The sequence below is a fragment of the Polyodon spathula genome, chromosome 20, assembly GCF_017654505.1.
Source record: "Polyodon spathula isolate WHYD16114869_AA chromosome 20, ASM1765450v1, whole genome shotgun sequence".
In the NCBI taxonomy this organism is placed as follows: Eukaryota; Metazoa; Chordata; class Actinopteri; order Acipenseriformes; family Polyodontidae; genus Polyodon; species Polyodon spathula.
In genome coordinates, this window is record NC_054553.1 from 18,929,546 (window position 1) to 18,950,488 (window position 20,943).

Below are 20,943 nucleotides of genomic sequence, written 5' to 3' on the forward strand. Positions count from 1 at the left end.
CCTCGGGTATAAGTGCGTTGACTGTTCTTGATTACTGAAGTAGAGCTGATTTACTGTATGTAGAGTGTTTTTGGTGATGTTTTACTGTAGTTTTGGAAGTAAATGCATTTAAAATAGCCGCATCTCACGTAATTTAAGTGGGGTCTAATGGAAGATGCGTTCATTATTTTCAATAACTTATTATGACTTGTACTCTAAAGGTTACTATATTAGGTTTTGTGAATCCTAAAATATGTTGTTGAGTGAGTGGATATGTAAAACATTAACATTATATTAAATGACTTTCCTGTTTTTTTTTTATCCATAAAAAACTGACTTACAAATATTTTTAACTGCTAAAATGTACGAATTATCGATACACATGACGGTAAACATACAACATCACATGAAAAGACAAAATACAAATTAAAACGCTAATATATATATATATATATATCATAGATATATATATATTATCGATATATATATATATAGATATATCTCTGGACATTCGTTGGTTTTCTCAACTACATCGACAATGCTCTGTATTCTACCCGGAACCTTTCTTCGGAGTTGGTATACCCAGGGAGGAATTACACCGAAAGGACCAATGTCTGTGCTAAGTCAGTTGGTGCTATTTTCCTGCAACACCCATGTGTTTAAATACAGAGCACACATGGTTAACGCTAGTGGTCTCAACTCTTAGGGGCAGGGTTTATAGATGAGGACAGAGGACCGGGTTATAGTACAGTCTCCCGTGTCCAAGCACTCTCTAATCGGGGAATACGAGAAAGGCGTCCGGTCACCTTACATTTGTACAATCACCTTTTTTTATGACATTGTTTTTATTTATGACCGAAGGATATTTACAATAAGGACAGGCATACAGCTGCACGTCTTCAGAAAAAGAGAGGTTTGTGTAATCTGTACGCCTGGACTCTGGGCACCCTGGACGAGACGAAACTTTCACTTCATCCAAACTTCGCGGTTAACACAACTTACATTTTTATACTTAGGAGCGACGTTTTATATTTTGATTTATATTATTATTATTATATTATATTTATTATATTATTATTTAATAATAATAATAATAATAATAATTATATTATTATTATTATTATTATTATTATTATTAAGACTTTAAAGTTATATATCCATCATGCGTTTGCAGTCCCCAAACACATACACTTTGTAACTATTTATTTTTTCCTGCAACACTGTTTGTTCTTTTACAGAGTGTTTCGTCTCGTCTGCAGTTCAGAAGCTATCATTTGCTGACAGAGGCGACACTGTCACGACATGAGCAAATTAAGAGCACCCGCTTCCAAACTCTTCAACCTGCTGTTTGCAACCACATTTGCAAAGAAGACCAGTTGCTATGGCAAGTTTTTGTTTTCCTGACTTTTCAGCATGTTGACTATACTGTACCGTTACTGTATTCTGTCAGTTATGCAATGGTGTATGTTTACTACATTGTGCATAGGGGTAGGTTGATAGGATAGATCAGCTCATACTAGGTCAGGTAGCCCAACGTTTCTTGAAGTGGGTGCAAGGTTTCTGGTGGGTAGCCAAACAATATAAAAAATATGACGATCAGTGCACACTGTAAAGATTGTTTCAATACACAACTTCTTATGTTTACATTCAAAATAAATATAATTCACATACAAATCATTAGCAGTAATTATGTAAACAATGTATTGTTTTTTCACCAGTCTTAAGCTATAAATGTGAACCAAACAAATAAAGCATAAGGTGACATTTTATGTGCAGTTACTTGGGGTTTTTAAAACCATTGTGGATGCAAAACAAAAACATCTCTAATCCTACTTTAAGATCAAAGAAACAACAACCCCCCCCCCCCCCCCCCCCCCCCAAAAAAAAAAAAAAAGTGCTGTTACCATTTTATATTCACTTTGGTTTTTCTTACATTGGTGATGAGTGATCTGTGCCCTCACATGTCATTTGTTGTGAAGCATTGGCTCATGAAAGCCTTAAGCTGCCGGCATCTTGAGACGTGGCATCCAGATTGCGTTGGGAAATGACACAAGGTTTTCCAGAAGAAAGCTGATCAACTAACTAAACAACAAGACGTTCTTAAAAAAATCAGTCACTGTTTCAGAGAAGGAGGTGAATGTATCCTACATGGTTACAGTGCATCTTGCAAAAAACCAAAAAAACTGCACAGCTAACTCTTGTTGATATGTTTGCAATGCTTGATGTTTAATTGGACGTTAAAACTGGTATTCAGTGTGTTACAGCACAATTTTAAATTGATATTCTAACAGGGAGGTAAAGGAAGCAACCCATGCAAGTCGCAAAAGTACGGTTTATCTTACAAGAATGAGCAGTTCAATAAAATAAATGCAATAAACAATAATGAACACAGGATAAATAAAATGGTTTAATAAACAGGCAGGCAACACACACAAAGCTAACAGTCTTTGCCTGTCTGATTTGATAATTCAAAAAAACAACAGGTTCTCTCCCACAGCTCTAAAACGCACTCTTCACCCAGCCCCTCCCTCTGCCAGGCTTACATTTGGCTCTGCCATGCACGCTCCTCCAATCACAGGCATGCATTCCCGTTCCACCAGCCATTATCACATAGTCCAATCAAACCCCATGGGGACTTTCCTGCAAATACATGTCTGCAATCGGCTGCAGCCCTGTTGTCCATGCAAAGGGGACCCTTCACTCAAACACCTGAGCTGCCTGTCGTGTGAGAGAATGTTCGTGGAAATGGCACCCCTCCCCACCCCAGGTTTGTCTGTCTTGTCATTAAAATGTGTTAGTTTTATATCATTTTTTACTAATAATTAATCTGATAAAAGCAAACATTTTAGCAAGCTGTAAAACTATCAAATAAAGGAAACGTGGCTTTTTGATTGGTTAAGAAATATTTCAGTTAAAATACCGAATAATTAATAATTTTGGTTCGTTGGTTCGTTAATCCTGTGTGCATTTGGGTCATTAGTCAAAAAGTTTCGGAAATATTGAGATACCCCACAGCTGGTTTGCACTGAAGCACTTCACAGCACTGGTGAGTCATGGGCCGCATCAAGCACCTTATTTTGGCTCTTATGGGGTTCCGAGGAAATTGAGATTACCTCGTTACAGCTGTTAAAACCCAGCAGTGACATTTCCAGCCAGGGTGCAGGTTGATCAGACCTACTCACAGCACTGACATATCCATCACAGGTGCAGGTTGATCAGATCTACTCATAGCAGTGACATGTCCAGCACGGGTGCAGGTTGATCAGATCTACTCCATAGTTTGTTTACAGTATCAAAGGAAGTTTTAGCACAATCTGGTACCTTATAATTACAACAAACTTGTATGCTTTTCTTCTCTCCACTTGACATTCTGATGTGAATACAGTGCTGTCAGAATAAGTCTTTGCTCATTGCTTGATGGTTGGGTTGATTTGATCCCCTATACCCCTCTGGGATCAGCTGTAGCTGGTCTGGGGTCATGTTATCCAGGGAAAGTGTGTATCCTCCTGGACTAGGGTTACCAGATTTCCACAGTAAAAAAACTGGGACTTTTTTTTTTTTCTTTAATTCACTGATGCTGTAGAAACTGTGTAATTGTTAAAATAACAGTATATATAATAACAAAATCATAATTTAAAAATGAAACATACAGTGTATTTGTTGCAGATCATAAGAACTTATTGTTTCTTTCTGTTCTGTAATCAAAACATGTTAAATGTTTTGATATACATATAATCAGAACAAATAATCCATACTGTTGTTGTTGTTATTATTATTTGTTTATTTAGCAGACACCTTTATCCAAGGCAGCTAGGGTGTGTGAACTGTGCTTCAGCTGCAGAGTCACTTACAACAATGTCTCATCCAAAAGACAGAGCACAAGGAGGTTAAGTGACTTGCTCAGGGTCAGAGTGTCAGTGAGTGAGCCAGGATTTGAACCACAGACCTCCTGGTTACAGGCCTGTTTTTTTAACAACTGGACCACACAGCCTCCAGTTTATTTTATTTTTGAATGGCGCGAACACAAACTAAGAAAATAAACTTGCTGGGCACACTAAAATGTGAATACAAAAAAATAAGGATGAAAAGTTGGACAATACCAGTTTTCCCGGGATGCCTGATAACCCTACCCTGCATGCATCATTTAGGGGAAATCCCAGGATAACCATGGATAAGTGGTTGGTGTAATCCAGTGCTGAAACATGCTCTAAAACAGCTGTGGCATATCCAAGCAGAGTATTATAAGTGAATCAGTTAGCCCCTAACCTATACCAACAGGGAATTCTGATGGGTGTTTTATTATTGTCATGATTTACTGAAACTGAAGCTGTGATGCCAGAGAGGTAGCAAGAAATGTATGTAATACCAGAACACTTTGCCCATTGGAACCTGTTCTGCAGTGCTGAGGAAAAGTTTGTGAACCCCTTAGGATTTTTACATATTTCAAACCTAAAATGTTATCAGATCTCAGTCTAAGTCCTAATAATAGATAAAGATAACCTGATTAAACAAATGACACAAAAACATTTTTACTTTTTCAACATTTATTTATCCACAAATGATTCAGCATTCAATATCCATGAGTGAAAAAGTATGTGAACCTTTAGATTCAGTACCTGGTGGCACCCCCTTGAGCAGCAATGACTTCAATTAAGCATTTTCTGTAACTGTTGATCAGTCAGATCAGTCAAAATTGAGGAATTTTGGCCCATTCCTCCTTGCAGAGCAGAACAGAACTGCTTCAACTCGGTGACATTTGAGGGCTTCCTTGCATGGACAGCCTCTTCAGGTCCTGCCACAACATTTTGGTAGGGTTTAGGTCCGGACTTTGACTAGGCCATTCTAAAACGCAGAATTTCTTCTTCTGCAGCCATTCTTTTATAGATCTGCTTGTATATTTAGGATACTGATGAGCATCAATAACTGTTTTTCTGAGGTCCTCAGAGATTTCTTTTGATCGTGGCATGACGTGTTTCCACACACCTGAATGGTGAAGACCAAACTCACATAGTTTCTGATCTTTATATAGGGTGGGGTCTCCCAATCTTACCCCTGAAGATCCACCTAATTATATAAAAACCTGTTACTAATTATCCCCTTAAGTGAGCTGATAAAACCAGGGGTTCACTTACTTTTTCACATACCCTTAATTACTCGTTGTTTGTCTTTAATTCATACATCATTTTGTTTCAAAAGACATGGAATTGGTTAATATAAACCCTATTAGATATTTAAAAACAGTCTGGTTTTGATTCAAGAAGGCTATCATGGTAAAACTATGGCATTTCCATAATTATCATTGGGGTTCACAAACATTTTAAAATTTTAAAAGCAAGTCGAGGGAGTTCAACTCTTAAACCTGTTTTTAAAACTGAGGAACTACACCTTGAAATGCAATATTGCAAATTGTTCTGAAAACAAATAGCGTCTGACCTACAAAGCATCTGTCTTGGAAAAGTGGTGGTGTCTTTCAGTTTAGCAATCTGGAGCTGTTGTGGTTGGAAGATGATGAAGAGGAAACAATCATTCTTTCAACACCAGTAACCTGCAAGCACTGTAACAACACAATTGTTTTTCATGTTTTGGAAAAAAGCTAAAATTTGGGCTGGTATCAGATATAATAAAGCTGTTTGCTGGAAAATAGTGTTACATGTGGCTGACATACAGTAAGTAAATTATAATAAAAAACAGCATTGGAACTGATTAATACATATAGGACCACTCAGGCTCTGTGCTTACTAAATATCTAGGTATCTGAACAGATTCTTCTCACCTGCAACTGATTTTAATGAGCAATTGTTGCAGTTATTTTCTAGCAATGGAGAACAACTTATACTGGACGGAGCAGTCAATTTTACCCCACTCAGTCTCCTTGCTTACTTAATATGAGTTTGTTCAAGGGTGGCTGGTACAACATTAACAGGGTTCCAGTCTTGGCAGTCACCATTCCAGGAGCCTGTGCCAAGATATTAAGTGCCAGGGTCTGTATGGGGTAAAATTGGCAACATGCCTCTGTTGATCTGCCACAGGACCTGTCTTTAATGTATATCTAGGACTGTTTGGTACTGTGTGTTATTTTAAACATGGCTAAAGGGATCTGGGTATGTGATGATAACCATTGGAAACTGTGATGTCTTATGAAGTGAAATACCTGAAGAGTTTGTACTCAGTATTTGTAGTTTATCAGTGGCAAAGACCCAGTGATTGAAAGCCTTCCCTGAAAGGAGGCTCCCAGGTGGCGCATCTGTTAAAGGCGCTCTGCGTAGAGTGCAGGATGTGCCCCGTAGCCTGGAGGTCGCCGGTTTGAGTCCAGGATATTCCACTGGCGAACGTGGACAGGAGTTCCCAGGGAGCAAGCGCACAATTGGCACAAGGTCATAGGTTAGCCAGGGTGTCCTCGGCTCACTGCGCACTAGCGACCCCTGTAGACTGGATGGACACCTGCGGGCCTACCTGTAAGATGCCCAGAGCTGTGTGGTCTTCAGATACTGTAGCTCTGAGGTGGCTACATGGCAGGCCTGTTGAGTGAAAAGAAGCTGACGGCACACGTTTTAGAGGATGCATTTGTCCGTCTTCATCTCTCCTGAGTCAGTGCGGGGGTGGCAGCTGTGAGCCGGGTTGAAATATTTTTCAGAAAGTGATTGTTAACTACAAGTTCATTGACACCTCAACGTGAGAACTGGGTGTCATGTTTCAGAGCCTGAGTGTGTTCTCCACTGACTCTCTCTCCCTTGTCTAGGAGTGCAGAGACTGGGCTCCACAGCGGCTCCCCAGCCCCAGGTCTGCATTGTGGGCGGTGGTCCAGCAGGATTCTACACAGCACAGCACCTGCTCAAGGTAAGAGATGCATGTAGATGCACAGCAGTGAGGTCCACCACTTTACAATGTTGTCACCCTGTTCTTTCATGCGCAGTCATTTAGCTTTCTGTATGCACTTCTACTAGTAATGTATTACTGCATTCACTTTCACTCACAATACCTACATACAGTATATTATTTTATGAATTAGTCAAAATGAAACCGAAAGTACAGACACCTATTTAGTGCATCTTTATTATAATTTTGTCATCTTATACACTGCAGGGATTAGACACAGCTGGAGGTGCAACCAGCATCCAGTTTACTAATTGAACATCTGTCAGGTAATAATCTTCAATAACTGATGCATTGAGAATGCTTCATTATTTATAAGCAACAAACAAAAATGTGTTGACTTCACGAACATTGTCAGAAAACATTCACATGCTGGAACTATCATATATACAGGATACTCCAAACAGGGCACCATGGGGATTGATTGATCAGTGAGTGTAATTGAGGCTTGCAAAATAAAAGTCATGGCAATCAATAAATGAAACATTGATTCGTTGTTGTTTGTTCAGAGCATTTCTGAACCGAGAGAAGTCGTCCTGTTTTGATTCCGCAGAGCTGTAACATGTTTCAGGGAAGTCTTGCCTTATCTTCTCCTGGCAGGATATAGGTTCATTAAATTGATCCCTCTGTCCCTTATTGTTATGCTGTCAATCAGCTTGTTTTTTTACTTTGTGTTTTAACCTTGACTCAGGTCAAGTTCATTTATCCTGCCATGGTAAGTTTAATGTAAGATTTCCTCTGCATTTCCTCTCGCTTCCTGTACTACAGGCAAAAAGGACCTTTAAAGTTCAGGTTGGGTCCTAGTACCTGTAACACAGGAAATGCACTCTGTGGCTGGAACAGTGTGCCTTACCTGAGTGGAAATGAAGATGCAGTGCAACACAGAAAGAACCGCGTCAGAAACGAGGGGCTTGTTTGAATGTTGTTCTGCTCTAAGAGATCAGACAAGGTTGATAGAACACAAGCAGTCAAACAGATAATAGTTGGATGAGGCTGTTTATAACGCATCTGTCTTGGGGTGTGATACAACGAGTGTGGCACGTAGATGAAGAGGTGTGGGAGGTGTCATGATTAGACGATAACATCTTTCTTGGAATTCAGTGTACACAGGGACTACCCTAGACAGACTGTACCTTCTATCAAAGCTGTGCTCTATTGACACAGATGTGTGTGTAATACGAGTAATCTTGCTACTAGTTTACATATTGATGATAACAGTTGAAAACTGTGACGTCTTATGAAGTGAAATACCTGAAGCGTTTGTACTCAGTATTTGTAGTTTATCAGTGGCAAAGACCTAGTGATTGAAAGCCTTCCCTGGAACTTCAATTCAAGAGTAGTACTGTACAATAACTAGGTTTTAATGGGGACATTACTCATGTATTGTATTCAGAGTGCTGGTCAGTAATGTAAGATCAGCTAATTCGCTAGCCTATCAACACTTGAGCACTGGGTTTGAATCCAGCTGCTCACAACTGAATTTAGTTCAGTAGTTTGTTAATACATTCATATTTGATTGAAAGCCCAAAGCCCCAAAATTGCATTTAACCAAAAATGTACAGTATATGAAAATGTTGCATGGGAGTTTACTTTTGACATCATGAGCAGAGTTTCTTACTGTATCACACTGTCCTTCATATAATTATTTTCAATGTCTATTCTTTTCTGTTGTGTGACTTGTGTGTGCATTGCTTGACAAATCATTGGAACCATTTTCACAGGAGGTGTAAGATATACTTTAGTGTGAATATATTGTCCCTGACACGACTTACTCAATGTTGAATGAAATTCCAGACATGAAATTGATGTACATTTTGCTAACTTAATTATCCAGACAGCTTTCAAATAACAATGTCATTACCTGACAGCAAACATCCTGCATGGTTTTAAACTCGTTTTTTATTTAGGGGATAAAGCTAGGGGATAAAGCTTCTCATACTAACACTATCTTTATACTAGAGGCAGCTGATGATAAGCTTCACTGCAATACAACTTCCCTGAAGGAATTAGAGGCTGGTAATCACTGAGGAATGGACATATACAGTGACTCTCAAAAGTATTCACCCCCTTGGACTTTTCCACATTTGTTACAACGTGGAATCAAAATGGATTTAATTAGGAGTTTTTGCCCCTAATGTCAAAGTGAAAAAAATCTACAAATTGTTCTAAATTAATTACAAATATAAAACAGAAAATAATTGATTGCATAAGTATTCACCCCCTTTAATTTTTGACACACCTAAATAAGCTCTGGTGCAACCAGTTGTCTTTAGAAGTCACATAATTAGTCCACCTGTGTGCAATTAAGGTGTTTCACATGATTTCAGGTTAAATACACCTGTCTCTGGGAGGTCCCACAGCTGGTTAGTACATTTCCTAACAAAAACTACATCATGAAGACGAAGGAACATTCAAAGCAAATCCGGAATAAGGTTCTTCAAAAGCACCCATCAGGGGTAGGATATAAGAACATTTCTAAGGCATTGAATATCCCCTGGAGCACAGTAAAGTTTGTGAATGTGGCACAACTGTGAATCTGTCTAGAACAGGCTGTCCTCAAAATCTGAATATCCGAGCGAGAAGGGCACTAATCATGGAGGCCACCAAGAGGCCTATGGCAACTCTAAAGCAGTTACAGTCTTCCACGGCTGAGCTGGGAGACACTGTGTATACGGCAACAATAGCCTGGGGGCTTCACACAACTGGCCTTTATAGGAGAGTGGCAAAAAGAAAGCCATTGTTGAAAAAAACTCACATCAGATCTCAGCTAGAGTTTGCCAGAAGGCATGTGGGAGACTTGAGACCAAGTGGAAGAAGATTAGCGCTTAGCGTTGAGGCCAAAAAGCTCTATGTTTGGCGCAAGTCTAAGACCGCACATCATCCTGAGAACACCATCCCTACCGTGAAGCATGGTGGTGGCAGCATCATGCTATGGGAATGCTTCTCTGCGTCAGGGCCTGGAAAGCTCATGAAAATAGAGTGCAAAATGGATGCAGCAAAGTACAGAGAAATCCTAGAGGAAAACCTGCTGAAGTCTGTAAGAGACCTGGGACTTGGGAGAAGATTCATCTTCCAGCAGGACAATGACCCCAAACATACAGCCAAAGCCACACTGGAGTGGCTTAAAAACAAAAAGGTCAATGTCCTGGAGTGGCCCAGTCAAAGTCCTGACCTCAATCCAATTGAGAATATGTGGAAAGAGTTGAAAATTGCTGTTCACCAAAGGTCAACTTGACAGAGCTTGAGCAATTTTGCAAATAAGAATGTGCAAAAATTGCAGTGTCCAGATGTGCAAAGCTGGTAGAGACTTATTCAAATAGACTCATGCCTGTAATTGCTGCCAAAGGTGCCTCTTCCAAATATTGACTCAAGGGGGTGAATATTTATGCAATCAATTATTTTCTGTTTTGTATTTGTAATTAATTTAGAACAATTTCTAGATTTCATTTTTCACTTTGACATTATGGACTTTTTTGTGTTTATCAGTGGCAAAAACTGATTAATTAAATCCATTTTGATTCCATGTTGTAACACAATAAAATGTGGAAAAGTCCAAGGGGGGGAGGGGGGATACTTTTGAGAGCCACTGTATCCCTCCAATGAAAACAACATGCAGACTTTTACACTGACAACACGAAACTAAACTACCGTTTACACTGACAACACGAAACTAAACTACCGTTTACACTGACAACACGAAACTAAACTACCGTTTACACTGACCACACGAAACTAAACTACCGTTTACACTGACCACACGAAACTAAACTACCGTTTACACTGACAACACGAAACTAAACTACCGTTTACACTGACAACACGAAACTAAACTACCGTTTACACTGACAACACGAAACTAAACTACCGTTTACACTGACCACACGAAACTAAACTACCGTTTACACTGACCACACGAAACTAAACTACCGTTTACACTGACAACACGAAACTAAACTACCGTTTACACTGACCACACGAAACTAAACTACCGTTTACACTGACAAATCAACCCCTACTACAGACCTATGGTTGAGCTGAAAAAAGAAAACATTTGTACAATGTTCTGCCTAAAATGGCTTGATCTGCACTTCTCACTGTTTTGCAATATAAGCTGGTGCTGCTTCAGATTATTAAATGAGGTTTAGAGCTTTAGCAGGCTCATGTTTCGCTCCTCTGACTACATGAAACTAAACTACCATTTACACTGACAACAAAAAAACTAAACTGCTGTTTGCAATTGCCCAATTCACAAAGCAGCGCAATCAGAGAACCAACTCCATTTGTGAAAAAGTAAAGCTAACATTCAGAAATTGTTTGTGTGAACTCTGTAGAGCTAGAACACTGCCCCCCCCCCCCCCATTTAGTAAGCAGTACAGAATGAACTAAACAACCCAAATGAATAGCAAACAGAATGAAGTTAGTGTCTGACACCTCAGTTTTATGAATGGATAATGTTCACTACAGAATTAAGCTAGTGTCTGATTCCTCAGAGTTTGGTTAAATGATAATGTTCATTGCAGCATGGAGACACATTTCTACATGATGTTCTTACTGGAGTTTCAATAGGGTTTTTTTTATGGCTAGGTCAAAGAAAGAGTTAATCATTAATAGACAGGAGAGAGCTGTCTGACACTGTGATACACAGTCATACTCAGCACAGTGCTTTGTGCAAACTGCTGTGCCCAGACACTTTTTTTTTCAGGCTGGAGAGATGTAGGTTTTTTGATCAGTGGGTCACAGGCCATCATTTAAGAGTAAGCAGCTTCAAATGTTATTTTAATATATATTTTTTACATTCTTCCTTACTATGCTATTGTGTTTGCAGTCATTCTGAGTGCTTTGGTTGCCCCAATACTGAATTATTATATTTGTTCTCTATATCTCCCCTCACCTTGCTTTGAGCTGAATACCCTCCACTGAAAAGTCTTCCTCTGATAATATGATCTTTCAATCTGCCAGCCCTGTCTATTGTCTCTTTCTGTGCATGTTGAGTAGGCTGGCTGGAAGAGTTTAGAGGTCATCATGGCACAATGAAAAGGTGTTCTGTGTAGGTACTTTGGATCTCCAGCCCAGCTTTGGAGCAGGAGTACCAGACCCATGCACAATGAAGGCAGGTCCAGGGACAGCCATTATACAACAGTAAGGGGAATGTACAAAATAAAAGGACCTTCAAACTACTTGCTCTTTAGCTATATAAACTAGCCTTAAGAAACAAGTGTATTAGAGCATTTTACAGCACTGCAATGACCATGCGCCAGGGCTGTAAAATGCTCCATTAAAATCTAGCTGTGGCTTATCTCATGGGGTATGGGCTGATCAAATCGACCCCCATATCTACTACAGACCTGTGGTTGAGCTGAAAAAGAAAACGTTTGTACAATGTTCTGCCTAAAATGGCTTGATCTGCACTTCTTACTGTTTTGCAATATAAGCCGGTGCTGCTTCAGATTGTTAAATGGGGTTTAGAGCTTTAGCAGACTCGTGTTTCGCTCTTGTATTTCCAAAGCCGTATCACATGTCCTCTCAAAGCCTCTGCTGGGTTTGCTCTGCAGCCAAATTCATCAGATTAAACTGCAGGTGTTTGCTTGATTGTGGCCTGTCCTTGAAATGTGCTAATGCTGTAACATTCTGTAACTCAATCACATTAATATGGTATTAAGAAGTGAAATAGCATTGAGCTACACAATCTGTTTGGATTTCGAGGTGCAGCATCCCCTATAAGGCTGTTCTGAGTTGAGAAAGAGACTGCAGGGACTATTGATAATCTTTGGTAGAACGTCTTTCAGATTGCAGACAAGTGCTGTCTTAGTTCATGTAGTAAAACAAAAAACAGTTTAACAGCTTTTTAGTTTTACTGAGGTGAGGTTTTTTTTTTGATTATCATTTTATTCAGTTTTACAGTTCATATGTTTGTGGTTTTTCTGTCCCTTTTTTCTTTTCTTATTTTGGGACATGAAGATTTTGCTACAGATTGAATAGGTAACGTTCCAATTGCTGTTTAATCTTGGATACAGCTTTAAAAGAGGGGGAGGGGGGGCAGTGAATATATTGCACATGCTAACAAGAGGTAAGAACGCACATTTTAAAAGTGACCTTTTTAAAATGTTGTTCAGAAAAAAAAACAGCTTTTTTGATTTCCTGTTACCATTTGTGTCTTCTGTATAGCATTGATCATTCTAGCTTCATCTCGCCACAACAGGAACACCGTCTTGCTCACAGTGTGAAAAACACCTAAAAAACCCTCTGAACACTAAAGCTGCACTGCACATGTCATTTTTTCAGTTTCTCTGAACCTCAGTCTTGTCTTTTTGTCCTTCTTCTTATGTTTTCTTTTAATAGCAGCTTTCTCATCACAACCCACACGGCAGCTCATACTAACCCTCTTTTCCATCACGGTTCTCGGTTTCTGCATTGCTTTGCAAATAAAATTCACCTGAGAAGTTACCCACCTTCTACAATTACATGTTTTCTGTTTCCTCTTTCCAAAACATATTTTTATAGTTCCTAATCACAGTATGTTTCCTCCAAGACTTTGAACATCAGATTAAAAAATACCAACACTGCAAATGCTGGCAATTGCACGTACTGCTAGTTCCACAGAGCCTGATTCGCACGAATATAACTCATGATAATTTAGATAATGTAATCTGCGGTAAAATAAACTGCGCTGTTAACACTTTGACACATTATTGTGTGTGCACTGCTGTTAACTGTACTCAAAAGCCGAAATAAACAATCCAGACATTGCATTGAGGAGCTTGAAAAGAGTCTTGTGTTGTTTCTTAGTTGTTTAAGAATTGGAATTGGTGTTTTATCCTTTCAGATACAGATGTGCTAATGCTGATTTGGAATATATGGCTGTGAGAATTGTCCTTTTCTCGGGTATTATCTTTATTGCCTGGCCTCCGTTTGACACGCTCCTCTCTGTCGGCAGGCTATTAACTCCCTGCATCATGTCTCAGTATCTACAGTCTAAAGTATCAGGCAATGTGCAGTATCCAGCAACATTTTACAACTGTTGTTTATGAACAGCTGGTTTGCCTGCTCCGTGATCATGTTGTTTTATTTTGTGTGTGATCCAAAGTAAATGTATTTTCATAAATTGATAGGGCATAAAGAAAATCCCTGACCTTGTGCCAGTCGCTGTCCAATTCGAGCCAAAACACTGCCAAATAAAAACCCTGGTCTTTCTGTAATGGCAGCAGTATTGGTCTCCATGTGGTAGAATCAAGTCACTGGGGTAAAATGAGGAAAACATGCAACCTTTGTCACTAATAAATGGATGCTCCTGTGGGACAGATTGCTCTTAAAAATCTTTTTGCTTGTCTATGAAGATGTGGCGGTAGTCTGTTTAAGCATGTTGTAAGCAATAATTCTGAGTGGGGTAAAACAAACAACACATATCTCTTTTTGCCCTGTCATTTTCTATTCTTAGTGCATTCTTTCACTGGGTGTGCTCTCTCCCTGCTGCAGAGTCACAAGGGAGTCCAGGTGGATATCTTTGAGAAGCTCCCAGTCCCCTTTGGCCTTGTGCGGTTTGGAGTGGCGCCTGACCACCCCGAAGTCAAGGTCAGTCTGCTCTGTTGTTATTTTAATTATTTAGAAATGTTATTGCTGATAGAGACGAGGGACAGTTGGCACTGGCAACCAGGCAGACTCCACAAGCGCTTCCCCTGTGATAGAGATGTGTATATCCTGTGACAGATGTGTGCATTTCCTGTGATAGAGTGTAAAGTATCATGGTCAAGTGGCTATTGCAGGTGACAGAAAACGGTCAGACGTCGAGATTAAAATGCCAAAAGCAAGCTTTTATTTAAGCCTCAGATGAAAATTGGCAGTACAAAACACTAATTATTAACAAAAACAAATCCACAAGACTGTATTTAACACAGATATTTACAGAGTACACAGCTACTCAGTCACTCCAGCCTCATTGGAGTCTCAAATCTAGTGCCCAAATGAACTCTACATAGGTACTTATACCTGGCCTTATAACTAGCCCCTCCCCAGGAGTAATCCACTACACCTTCATTAAAGTATAGTCTTATAAATATGTTATAGTATCTACATTTAACTGATTCACACTTATTAAAATGTTAGGGTAATTTCCCTTTGTTTAAACATTATATAACCACTCTCACCAGTTAAGTATACTATGTAGTTAAAACACAGCTAAAGAATATATTTTCCTCCATATTAACTATCATTAAGGGCGCTCATGGCTATAATAAAGCCTGATGTCAATGCAAACATTCCCCAAAATCGCTGCTCCCAGATTATTCGTGCATTTATTCAAAACATGAAATGTTAATATTTTTAAAGAGCAAGTGCTTTCACATCTCTAACTCAAAGGGTGAGCTTTAAAATAAACTTAAGCATCTTCTTAGTAACACACAGTGTGTCCTTGTAAATCATATAAGCACCTATTCATTACAAACACAAAAACAGTTCCAGTGGTGGTATCAGAACTAATCCTTACTCCGTCACATAGAGGTATGTATATGCTGTGATAGAGGTGTGCAGCTTTCCCTCTGAGGCTAAAATGCGCACATTTTTTGCAGTAACTGGCAACAACCTTTGCACTCAGTTTACTAACTTTCACAAGTTATTATAAATATCAACCTCCATTGAGACTCCAGCCTCTTGAGGTAAACCTATTATTTTAACACCATTCTTACAAAGCATTAACATAAGCATATTTGTGTCTGTCTTGCAGCTGATTCTGTAAAAATGCACATCACTTTAGTGCAGACCTCACTCGGGCACCAGCGAATCTACTGGTACAGGGTGGGCGAAGCAGGCGTCTGGCGATTCTACCTCTATAGAGAGTGCTGCTCGGTGCTGCTTATGAACTTTACAGTTTTTAACTTGTTGTATAATTGAATACTAAAATAAGTGAAGCACAATCTTCCTGCATTATTTAGAAGTATAAATATTTAGGTAAACATAAATAAAATGACAATACTCACACTTTGATGTTTTTTTGTTTTATTTCCCTTTTAAAAAACGACCATTTCAGAAATCATCTCAAGCTTTTTGAAACTGGTAAAAATGTAATCAGTACATTAGTCGACAATACATATTTAAGTGTATAGTAATTGAAGAAGACATACCATGTCCATTATTATTTATTATTTTTAACAAGTTTATTCATCATGTGACTTTACTCCATGTCTCTGCTGAAACTCAACATGGCAGCAAAATTTCAAGTAAGACAGCGCTAAAAGAAATCTGATTTCTGATTTCGCTACCTGCCTTTAATGAAGCTTTAATTAGCAATTTTAAACCATGGCCGTTTCTTAATTGAATTATATTTTATGACGACGAAGAAATGAGCTCAAAACTATTTTTCTAGCTATACGGTCCTTAAAGGAAATTGATCACTTTACTGTGTAAAGGATGTAGTCACTACACTACACTCCGTTGGTTTGATAAAGTCTGTCTGGAGAAACGTTTCTTTTTAAATCTTGCAAATAACACTGCAGAATTAGGAAAGAAACACTTGAGAGGATTAATTAAGCGTTTACATTAAAAGGGGCACTATTTAATATAGAGGTGATAGAGGTGTGTATATCCTGTGATAGAGGTGTGCATGTCATGTGATGGAGGTGTGCATGTCCTGTGACAGAGGTTTGTATATCCTGTGATAGAGGGTGTACAACAGCTTCTCAGGCTAGACCAGCTCTTTGAATTGTCAGCCTTCAGCCTCTTGCGTTACATTCATAGTCAGAATAAAATGCAGAGGGCCAAAAGCTAAACTAACACAAACAGCTGTTGGTGTCAGGGCAGTGGAAGGAGGCTTCGTTCAATGAAATCACAACACTTGTTGACGTTGAGAAGAGTCATTGAGAACATAGGACCTTGAATGAAGGCCACTGGTGATAGAAGCACCAACAGTGGAGAGGTGCTGTAAGGGTACACATCACACACAGACCACATGAAAACATTGGAGGAAGTATATGGGATATACAAATACTTAAATAAACATAAGTTCAGTGGCAAACATTTGGACGAGAATCTTTCTCAGTGGCTTCAATAACATCTAGTCATAACATTTGTCATTGAATTTATTTAGTTCTTAGTATTTGTTTTGTTTTAATGATTAGGTTTACATGCTGCAGATTGCTGTAATTTTGTAGGAAGGGGATGTGTGCCACTGACACGGGTGTGGATTCTTATTGCATACAGAATGTGATCAACACCTTCACTCAAACAGCCCGCCAGGATCGCTGTGGTTTCTATGGCAATGTTACCGTGGGCTCAGACGTCACAGTGGAGGAACTGAAACAGGCATACCATGCGGTCATTTTGGTATGTACTGAACTGTCTATCACACACTGCTCCTCTCTTCATAACTGCAAAGCAACTACTTAACAAACTTACAGTTTCAGGGGGGAAGAAAATGCTCGTGCACATTCCTAGTGGACATTTTTATACCAGCTTCATTACAGACAATCCACCTTGCTCAGGCTGGCACAGGCTTGATCAGAGACAGACCCACAGGATAAATATGCTGCTGTACCTTTATTAACCCTTTGCTGTCCTATGTCAGACCAGGTCTAACAGCATCAAAAAGACGTCAGGCACAGGTCTCTAGTCGTTTTTTCTCCGGATAAAGCTGAGAAAACCATTCAATGGCTGAGGTGAGACCAATAGGAGCGGAGAGAAGCCAAAAAAAAAAAAAAAAGGGCGTATCTGAGCAGTACACATAGCCCCTGCACCACAGAGATAACACGGACACAAACAAAGAAGATAGCAGCTTCCTTCCACATCCAACAAAGAATATCACAGACATTTGCAAAGCTTTTTGAGATGTTATAGTAATAAAATAATCACTTGGGTCGCATTATTGAGGAGTTTGGTGATAAAAACAAGTGATCAGGAAATGATTTATCAGTATGCACGACTATGAAGAGGTATGTAAAAAATACAGCGAACTGGGGGTGGGGCTTGACTGGAAATGCAGTACTGAGTGTCCTTTTGCTATGCAGTGCCTTTTAAACCTGTTTTACTCTGAAAAAAATAAACAGCGTATGTAAAATAAACAGTGCGTGTGAAAATAAATTGGACCTGACGCCCCTGAAAAGCGCTGAATAAATGGACCGCTAAGGGTTAAACTTGTCAAAGAGCGCAAAAACTGTCCTAGTGATGATCAGGAACACTTATCATGGAATGATAAACAAATCAAAAAGAAACATAGTGTGCTAATTCTTTCCCAAGTTATTTTGCCACCGTCATGCATGGAATAACTATGAATGTATGCCATGGTGCATCCTCTGCATTGTTTTATGTGGAATGAAATTGCTTGTTAATGTGTTTTAAAGGGGTTGCAGTAGCAGAGCTATCTTGTTGATCTGACATTCTTACTTTGTTAAATGCTGGGATCAAAGAAAAAGGAAATCTCATTGAACAGCATGTACAGAAACCTCTGAATGATGGGGAACAGCACCCTCTGTGGGGAGGAAGCACTAAATTCCCAGTGCCCTTTTGCCTTCTCTTTCCCTCTCTCACTCACTCACTCACTCACTCTCCTCACTCTGTGTCTTCAGAGCTTTTCTACTCAGTGTTGTTTGAAACTTTACAACTGACTTGTGTATACAGAAATCTGAAAGCTGGGAATGTATCACTCTGATTGGCTAGCAATGGTAACCTCTTAAGTAGTACAGCCAATTTCCTCCATAAACAGTGACATTAGAAACCTTGGCACAGCTGAGGCAGTGACAGGCCCAGTAGTCCAGGGTTATCACGCATAGTATTATTTGCTCAGATAAGAATACTGTGTTCTGCTGTGGGATTAGGAGGTGTGCCTTTTTTTTTTTACAATTTCTTTAGTTGTGCTAGTCTTGTGGAAATTCCCTTGGAATGACAGACAGGTCTAGAATACTCCCTGACACTCATCTGACCATTTTACAGTGTTTGGGGTGCTCTTCTTAGTTAGGTCAATCAAGGGGCTAACAATAGTGGAAAACTCGGGGATAAAATTGCGATAATAGTCTGCCAGCCCCAAAAGTGACCTCACTTGAGCCTTGGTTCGCAGAACCGGAGTGTCCACCAAGGCCTGGACCTTGGAAGCCACTGGTTTTAACCGACCATTACCCATGCTAAATCCAAGATATTGTGTCTCTTGTTTGCCAAACGTGCATTTACCTAGGTTGACTGTTAGCCCCACCTCCCTCAGAGACTGCAGGACAGCCGCCAATCTATCAAGGTGCTCCTAATAGGTAGATCTAAAAATAACTATGTCATCAATATATGCTGCCGCATACTGATGATGGGGACATAACACCTTGTCCATCAGTCTCTGGAAGGTAGCCGGGGCCCCATGCAACCTAAAGGGCATGGTCTTGAAATGAAACAAGCCATCCGGGGTAGCTCCTTGGAGCTGGGTGTTAATGGGATCTGCCAGTATCCCTTCGTCAGGTCCAGAATGGACAAGAACCTTGCCTTACCCAGTCTGTCAAGGAGCTCATCCACTCAGGGCATGGGGTACGCATCGAACTTGGAGATCACCTTTCTAAAGTCCACACAGAAACGATTGGAGCCATCCTTCTTAGGTACCATTACCACAGGACTACACCACTCGCTCTGGGAAGACTGCACTACTCCCAGCTCGAGCATACTGGCCACTTCCCGGCGCATTACACCCCACCGACTTTCCGGGATCCGGTAAGGCCTCTGACGCACTCGAACACCTGGCGGAGTAATAATGACATGTTCAATAATGTCAGTTCTACAGGCAACTCAGAAAAAACATCACTGAATTCCTCAATTAATTGGCCTAGCTCCTGTTTCTGACAGGGAAGTAAGACTGTTTCCCCATCGAAATCTTAGTTGTTTGACCAAGTGGCCCCACCTCAGGACCAAAATCCTCCTTGGGGATATCATTAGCAATAAACAGGGCCTCTCTGTCTCTCCAAGGTTTTAACAAATTTACATGATAAATTTGAAGTGGTTTTCAATGGTCAGGCTGCCTGATTTCATAATTGAGTCTACCTATAGCTCGAACCACCTCATAAGGCCCTTGCCACTTGTGGGAAGAAGCAGCAGTACCTTATCTTCAGGTCGAAAAGTCAGAATTCGTGCTTTTTGATTGTACTGCTGCTGAGCATTGCGCAGGTTCTCTTGAGCCAAACGACTGACTAATTCTAAGCGATCTCATAGCAGTAGTACATATGTGACTACATTTTTAGACGTAGCGGTTTGGTCCTCCCACCCTTCTCACATGAGACCGAGAATGCCTCGGTGTTGTCTCCCATACAGCAGCTCAAACGGGAAGAACCCAGTTGAGCTCTGTGGCACCTCTCTAACTGCGAACATCAGGAAGGGAAGGAGTTTTGCCCAATGTTTTTGTTCCTGGTTCACAAATCGCCTCAGCATCTGCTTCAGGGTCTGATTAAACCTTTCCACCAGGCCATCTTTCTGCGGATGGTACTCAGAGGTCCTGATGGGATGGATATTCAAAATTTTGTAAACTTCTTTGACGGTATCAGACATGAAGTTAGTTCCCTGATCTGTCAGAAGCTCTTTGGGCACCCCTACTCTAGCAATAATCTTAACTAGTTCTTTGGCGACAGCACTAGTGGAAAATGTGCGTATCTCCAGTGTCGGCGGGATGCACTGGGCCCACTATGTCCATTGCTATGTGATCGAAGGGAGTACAAACCAGGGGCAGTGGGACCAGCGGGGCTGGGCGAACCCATCCCAGTGCTACTCTCTGGCAATTGGGACACTCCGCTACGTATTTCCTCACATCCATGTGGAGTCCCATCCAATAAAACCGGGCCAGTATTCGTTCCAAGGTCTTTTCCCGCCCCAGGTGGCCAGAAAAGGGAATATCATGTGCCAACCTAATGACCTCCTGGCGGAAAGACCCCGGAACCAATAATTGGGTTACAGGCTGTCCTGTGCCCGGGGCTTGGGATACCCTATACAGCAAATGCCCCATCACGATGAAGTGAGGAAATGTGAACGGCCCGCAGCCTTCAACTTCCTTCCCCTCGACAGACTGAACCTGCCCCTGGATGTGCACCAGAGTGGGGTCGTTACTTTGCTCCCACTCTAGGTCCACACCCCGGTCCCAGAATTGCGGTA

At 40.3% G+C, this 20,943-nt stretch overlaps 1 protein-coding gene across 4 annotated transcripts in view; it reads left to right on the top strand.

The window, feature by feature from the left end:
- The first annotated feature begins 582 nt into the window (after nt 1–582).
- fdxr (ferredoxin reductase) overlaps nt 583–20,943 on the top strand; it is a 39,434-nt gene continuing 19,073 nt past the window's right edge. For 3 of the 4 annotated variants that reach the window (XM_041220662.1, XM_041220665.1, XM_041220664.1), the window contains exons 1-5: nt 583–892; nt 1,218–1,363; nt 6,719–6,816; nt 14,326–14,421; nt 17,041–17,163. In XM_041220662.1, coding sequence (XP_041076596.1) covers nt 1,282–1,363; nt 6,719–6,816; nt 14,326–14,421; nt 17,041–17,163 — 399 coding nt within the window. In that variant the 5' untranslated portion in view covers nt 583–892; nt 1,218–1,281. Of the gene's footprint in view, nt 967–1,217; nt 1,364–6,718; nt 6,817–14,325; nt 14,422–17,040; nt 17,164–20,943 lie in introns of all 4 variants that reach the window. The other variant, XM_041220663.1, reaches the window with a different exon arrangement.